Below are 7,975 nucleotides of genomic sequence, written 5' to 3' on the forward strand. Positions count from 1 at the left end.
GCCCACTGTGTTACGTGCAACATTGATTCAATATATAACAAAAATGATTCTTTAATTTAAAGTACATCTACACTGAAAAGATATATATATATGAAATACGTAATGTTCTGTGCTCTATGCTTCCTGATTGCAGTGATTCTTATACCTGGAAACAATGCTTGCTGGGACCCTGGAATTATACCTGATGGTGTTATAAGATATGTTGTTCACAATTATAATAATGAGACTTCTAAGCTAGGATGGCTCCTCTGCCTTTGTTTTCTCTTATGATCCAATATGGAAACATTGGATCACAATGTTTTCTATGAGGATTATGCTTGCCAAAGAGAAATGCCTGCTATAACGGCTGGCATGGTGTATTTTTCAGTTACGATGTTCAATATGGTTGTTTTGCATACAGTTTAGTCATTATTTTTCACTAGGCACTGGTCATTGTCTTTGAATAATTATCAGTAGACAAAATTGAGGCTTGAGTTGTTTGTTTGCTTATTCAGTTTACCCCAAGGTCCACCTGTCCTGGACCATCTTATGTCTAAGTTCAAGGCTCGAGAAGACTCTCTAGATATCCAGGGATGTAAGTCTATGCAAGACTTGATCACATCAGGTTTCCTCTTATTCTGTGGATATCTGTGAGGTGTGACCATCGGAAGTCTCACCTGGACATGTCCAACCTAGGCTTTGATTTATTCCCTTCTAACCCCAAAAGAACACTGAATACATGGCCCAGGGCATCTGGTTGTCAAATTCTTTCATTACAAATGCATTTTGGAGTATTATATCTGTATATCTAGATCCTTCACAGTTTCTGGTGAGGCCATTCCATATGATCCTTTCATGTGATATTTAAGATATATTTAACATGTCAGTTGTTTCAGCTGTCCTTACCATGGGATTGATTAAAACTGTCAAGCCTGGCCTAGCCTCAGAGGTAAATTCTATGCACGTGAATGGAAGATTAGACTTGCACAAATGTACACAGGTAACCACATGGTTGACAGGAAGTGTCCTCATCTCCTGCATCCTGTCTCAATTGTTACACTCCCAGTGAGACCTGCATTGAACACTTCCTGGCCCTAGAATGTTTGTTTTCCTTACCATGCTCTGCTTTTTCTTTCTCCATAGCACCATCCCCTTTGAATTGTCTGAATCACTAACTTGTTAGTTGTATTGTCTCTCTTTTGCTCTAAGACAAATTCTGTGAGGGCACATAGCTTTTGATGCTTGTCACTTCTATTTCCAAAATCCTAGGACAATCCCTGAAATAAACGAATCATTTAATAGAATTTTCTAATCTAAGAAAGAACAAAGGAATGAATAAAATGATTAATGCCCATTGAATCTGTCAAAAAGATACATTTTGCATCTCAAACACTGAAGAGGGGACAGGAAGGTGAGTAAATGTGGTTGTTGTAGCCTACAGAGGCTGAGTAAGCCTCTCCAAGGGGCAGTCACAAATTCAGGAAAGAAACTCTCCAGTTCCCTCTAGTTTCCTGAGCAGATTGTGGGCCTGCCCATGAACAAGTCACTCCAAGGGTTTGCTCCACTCAAGGAAGTCTGGAACCCTTCTCACTCCCAACCTATTTCAACTTCACAGAATTCACAGATCAGTCAGGAACATCTCATCCTGTTTTTCTGTGGGAAACACCTATGACATGACTGGAGCCAGGAAATAGGAACACAGGTCAGAATTTTAGGGATTAATCAGCCCTGCCATCTACTACAGATAACCTTCCTGTAAGAAACATTTTTACCTATATTCTATAGGTTCCACTTTGTCATTTCCTCTTAGAATGTACTCAGTCATAACTATGGTTATCACACTCATTTCAGGATGAAATGCTGTTGAAATTGGACACAGTCTTAAAGATTTGGAGGTTCTAAAATCTTAACTTATGGCAGAGAACAACTTTTGAAAAAAAAATATATGAATAAATTTTGAAAGGATGACAACACAGTAGACATTTTTTCATGTGAACCAATATGTGTTTCTAAATCAATTTAATTTAATATTATTTAAGGTAACTCACTATGCACCTTAAATTTACATTATGATATCAGAAAATTAACCCCCTCTTCACTAAAAAGTTCCACATGGTTTAATGCCATATGGATGAATACATTTAGTCCACAGCATCAATTTTATTTTATTATATTTATAATGTTATTTTATAAAATCCTACAGAATATGAAGCTTCTCTAGGAAATTATTTTTCTGCCAAGCACTCTCTTCAGAGCCCCCTTAATCTCATTGTTCCTGAGGCTGTAAATGATGGGGTTCAGCATGGGAATCACCACCATGTAGAACACAGATACTACCTTGTTCTGGTCTGTTGAGTAGTTAGACTTCGGCATCACATAAATGAATGTGATGGTCCCTAGGTACAGGGTGACCACTGTGATGTGGGCAGTGCATGTAGAGAAGGCCTTGTGACGCCCCTCGTTGGAGCGCATCTTCAAGATAGTGATGAAGATGTAGATGTAAGAGGTGGCTATGAAAAACACTGTAAACACAATGATGGAGCCACCTGTAAATGAGGGGACAATTGCAGCGATACTGCTGTCAGAACAGGAGAGTTCAATTAAAGGGGCAAAATCACAGAAGAAATGATTGACTCGATTGGGTCCACAGAAGAATAAAAGATAGAAGCAAATAGTAAATGAGGAAGCATTGAGAAAGCCACCCACATACACCATTATGAGGATCTGAATGCAGACCTGTGTGGACATCTTGGTTGAATAAAACAGTGGGTTGTAGATTGCCACAAAGCGATCATATGCCATGGCAGCCAGAAGAAAGCACTCAATTGTTCCAAAGAGAGCAACTGAACCAAGCTGGATGCCACATCCGTGATAGGAGATTGTATTTCTCTCCACCAGGAAATTTATAAGCATATTAGGTGTAACAGAACCTGAAAAACAGATGTCAGCAAATGCCAAGTGGCTCAGGAAAAAATACATAGGATGATGGAGCTGAGAAGAGATTCTGATAAGAATGATTGTGCTAAGATTGCCAGATACAGTCACCAGGTAGATACATAGGATGATCATAAAGAGTATGACACGAAGGATTGGGTCAGCAGTTAAGCCCAATAAAATGAAACCTTTTACTGCCGTGTGGTTCCCATCCCTTTGGGAATCCATGAGATAACGTAGCTGCTGCCAAAAGAACCTGTGATGAAATATTACATGTATAAGTTATACATTTAATGGTTTTGTTTTTATTAATACACATATGGGGAGTAAGTATAAGTAAGGGTATTCGAGCATCAGTGCATATTTACATGCAATAATAAGTCTGTTTTTAACTTACTTTAGCAGAAACTCCAGAAAAATATCATCAAATATTATCTTTTTCATATATAGATATATATTTTTCACGTATGCATTTAAAGTGGCATTGAGTTCAAAGAATAAATAATGTACTATAGGTGAAAATAATAAAAAGGCTGGTAAATATATAATAGTAATATATATTGTAATACATATACTATAATATGTATTGCCTTAATTTCAGTTGTACACCATAGTTATTCAGCATTCATATACTCAAAGAAGTGACCACCATTATAAATAAGTCCAGCAACCATCTGATACCATACAATGCTATTACTATATTATTGATTTTAAAGACTTTGTTATAGCTAACATTTACTACATGCTTACTAAATGGTAAGCACAGGGCTAGGAGTTATATATATACGCACATACACACGTATGTGTGTATATATACAGTCTATTGCTCATAAAATAGTACTTATTTTATGGATGAGTAAACTGAGTCTGAAAGAGATTATGTAACTTAAGGTTAACATGGCAAGTGGTTGGATTCAGAGTATAAAGCCCAGGAAATCTAACTACCCACTCTTTTAGTGACTATGGAACAAATGAAGTTCTGGCAGTTATGTATAAAAGAAGCACATAATTATTTTCCTATTTCACAATATCTGTCATTTAAATAAGATCAATTTTCAAAAGGGAAATAAAATTTGTCCTGATACTAATCCATATAGGAATTTTAATTTAGGGTTATGAATGAGATCACTCATTGTACATATATTGGATACTTTAAAAATATTTGAAATTCAGAATATTACTATACTATCAAACAATTTCAAATATTAATGTAATCACTGCAAAAAGCATGATTAATATTTGTAAGATAATTAAACTACATCAAATTACTTCCTAGTATAACAATGTTTTCCAATGAAAGTTCGAGAAATGGAATAATCCTGTTTTTTACGTAATATGTGACTGAATCAAGTGTAGTTTCATCGTTGAAAATGGATCACCCAGCTTTTGGCTAAGTTGATACTCATCTCCACATTTTCTGATTTTGTATCCTGAGCTTCGTCTATGTGTCATTGCCTTCACACTAAAGCTTTCGGAGAAATAAACAATCTTTCTGCACAGATATTTATAATATCTTTAAATGTTTAAATCCTCCATTTAAATCTTAGAATTCTTACATATTAATAAAAGGTCAGGGTATCTGAAAGATAGTGAATTAGTTAGCATTATTGGTGAGTGTCAAGTTTTGGTAATGTTGAAAGACCATATGAGTTTTCATCTTATGGGTAAATAAACAGGAATCCTGGTAACTTAGATTATGCCTGTTTATATATGAACTAATGGTGGAAACAGCAATTTGGCCAAAGTTGCTTGCTAGCTGATTGCTTTATTACATCTGTCCTGTTTCCTAGTTATGGCTTGTGAGTACAGATACAATTTTAGGGAGTAAAGTGTTTTTCAAACAGTAAATGAAAATCAGTACATCAGATTTATTAACAAAAGGGAAAATCTTACCTCTTAGAATAAGAATTCATTCATCTTTTAGTAACAGATCAAAGTCGTCGTAGTTATATCGTTACCTTTAATTTTTGTTTCCTTGGAGGATAAATCTCTGAAGATTCTAGAGATTCAAATGAGAGTTCAGCAACTCATGTAGCATCATTATGTTCTGTAGTGGATATTGAGCAAGCAGTTCAATTCACACACACACGCAAAAACAACTAATTTTTCAGTGTTCTGTCAGTTCCCAGATGGTCAATTTTTCTTTTGCTTCTGTCTAGGTGTTCACACATAGCTATATATAACCTTCATTTAATAATTATTAGAGTATAATATAATAAATTGTCTCATAGGCAAATACCGGTTCCACGTTTATTTTTATATTTCAGATTAAGAAATACTCAGTACTAAAGTTCAGGTATAAAAAGATAACCTTAGCTTTATCCATTCAGTGTGTGTGTATCGATAAATATTTTCTATTGATATTTGTAAGACATGCCACTAATTACTTTAGGGACATAAGAGGTGGAACTTGGTGTAAAATTGAATTTTAAATAACACAAATTTTTAAGACATTTACATTAGTTATAATATCAAATATGAGAAAATGAAAGATTTGAAAGTTGTATCAAACTTTAAAGAATAAAGGCATTTGGATGAATTCTAGATTAGACATAGTCTCTCACTGTCAATAACCTCAGATGTTGCCTCCTGAGGTAGTCACTTTTGATATAAGTGGATTGTGGTGGAATATAGGTATATTCAACCTTAGGATTTAATCTTATCTAATTCTATTGTGAATCCTAATTTTATTTCTTTAATTTTTAAAAGCTTTTTATTACTCTGTAGTTTGCATACAATATCATATTATTTTCAGGCGTACAACATAGTGATTCAACATTTAATGACCATATGATGTGATCACTGAAATAAGTCTAGTAGTCACATGTCACTGTACTGAGTATGATATTATTGATTATATTCCCTATGCTTTCCATTATTTTTATAACTTTTTTTAATAACTGGAAGTTGGTACCTCTTACTTGCTTTTACCTTTTTCACCTCCCTCCCCAGCAACTACCAATCTATTCTATGTATCTATGAGTCTGTTTATGTTTGATTTTATTTGTTTTGTTTTGTTTTTAAGATTCCACATATAAGTGAAATCATATGGTATTTGTCTTTCTCTGTCTGTCTTATTTCAAGTAGCATAGTACCCTGTAGGCCCTTCCATGTTGTTGTAAATGGCAGGATTTCATTCTTTCCTATCCCTGAGTAATATTTCATATACATGTATATATAGTGTAATATATATATATATATAATTAATATAATTATATTATATATATATAATTTGATATATATATAATTATCCATTCTTCAATCGATGACACCTTGCTTACTTCCATATCTTGGCTATTGTAATAATGCTACAATGAAAATAAGGGGACATTTATCTTTTCAAATTAGTGTTTTTGTTTTCTTCAGATAAATATCCAGAAATAGAATTGCCAAGTCATATGGTAGTTCTATTTTCAAGTTTTTGAGGAATCTCCAAACTGGTTTACATAGTGGCTACACCAATTTACAATCCCCCTAATGGTGCACAAGTAATTTTCTGTACAGTTTTGGCAACAAGTTATTTTTTTTTTTTTTACTTTTTGATGATAGCTATTCTGCCTTATGTGAGGTGATATCTCATTGTGGTTTTGATTCACATTTTCCTGATTAGTGATGTTGAGCCTCTTTTCATATTTCTGTTGGCCATCGGTATGTCTTCTTTGTAGAAACGTCTGTTAAGTTTCTCTGTTTATTTTTAAATGTGATTGTTTTTCTGTTACTGGGTTGTATGCATTCCTTATATACTTTAGATTTATGTACTTTATAATACTCCTTATATACTTTAGATATATTAACCCCTTATTGGATATATCATTTGCCAATATCTTCTCTCATTCACTATGTCTGTTTTTATTTTGTTGATTTTAGATTTTCCTTTGTCAATCCCTGAAACTCCACTTTCAAAGACTTGATTTACTACCAGGAAAATAATGAGAACCAACATTCATTCAAAATTAACATTTTGGTAAGAACTATGCTTAACATTTTGGACATTTTTAATCCTCAGTACAATTTTATGATATAGGCGGTTTTATTATCGTCATTTTTCAGATGGGAGAACTGAAATTGAGGAGTCCAAAGAACTTGTGCTATGTGATTCTGACTCACTTTGTCAGTCTCCCACATCCAGTACTAACTGTCAAATCTCTACTGTAGTAGTCTTCTCCTCCTCTGAAACAGAAGGCCTTCCGGGAAACCGTAAGTAGACTGCTTTGTCCACAGACAAGTACATCCCAGTGTGGAAGCAGTTAAGGCAACACTTGTTATTTTTTTACTTTCTGATGATAGCCATTCTGACTTGTATGAAGTGATATCTCATTGTTTCCCAAGGGAAACTTCAATTAATGGAGGCTGGAGGACAGTACATAAGCAGCCCCTCGCCCCCCGCCCCATTTTTCAGCTAGACAATTCTAGAAGGTACTATCTAGCCTTTCAAATACCTAAGAGGAATCAAATCACTCTTGTTATAACAATAACCTTGATCATACAACCAGAGAGCAAGACATCAGTAGGGAAAATGGAAATGTTTGATTTTCAGGAATGAATGAGGAAAATCTAAAATAGGAAATCCTTGGTTTACTGTACACATATATTCCTATCAATTCCTATAAAATACATAAAACTTATCAAATAAAAATTATAATATAGTCTTCTGGAGTCTTTTCATAGAGAGATATAAGACATGACAACATTAACATAAAGGCGGAAGGAGGAAAATAACCAAACAAGGTCTCAGGATCTCTATATTTTATGTAAATTACTACATTATTAACTTTAGGTAAACTGAAAATTTAGGAGCACATATTATCCTAAAAGCAACGAGTAAAATTATAATGCAAAAAGGTATGCCTAAACTGTCAATGTAAAAATAAAAATAGAATTTAAAAATTTCAGATCACCCAAAGGAAATCAGAAAAAGAAAAATGAGGAAAATAACACCAACAACGGATAATGAACATCCATGAAACACTTTTAGCTCATATAATTCTTAGTGATCCGACATCCTTTTGTCGTCCATGGGCATTTTGGGAAAGAGCATGGCAGTCAAACCTCAGACTTCTAG

At 34.1% G+C, this 7,975-nt stretch overlaps 1 protein-coding gene across 1 annotated transcript; it reads right to left on the reverse strand.

Annotated features, from left to right (window-relative positions):
- Positions 1-2,196: 2,196 nt before the first annotated feature.
- On the reverse strand, positions 2,197-3,141 carry LOC120614592 (olfactory receptor 502). The gene has a single exon (XM_039877367.1). It carries the CDS (start codon positions 3,139-3,141, stop codon positions 2,197-2,199), a length of 945 nt encoding a protein of 314 aa, XP_039733301.1.
- Positions 3,142-7,975: the final 4,834 nt, after the last annotated feature.

This window comes from Pteropus medius, unplaced genomic scaffold (genome assembly GCF_902729225.1).
Source record: "Pteropus medius unplaced genomic scaffold, Ma_sr-lr_union100, whole genome shotgun sequence".
NCBI lineage: Eukaryota > Metazoa > Chordata > Mammalia > Chiroptera > Pteropodidae > Pteropus > Pteropus medius.

Bases quoted from the DNA above. Each gene is read 5' to 3' on its own strand.
- LOC120614592 (XM_039877367.1), bottom strand. From the start codon at position 3,141: ATGGATTCCCAAAGGGATGGGAACCACACGGCAGTAAAAGGTTTCATT.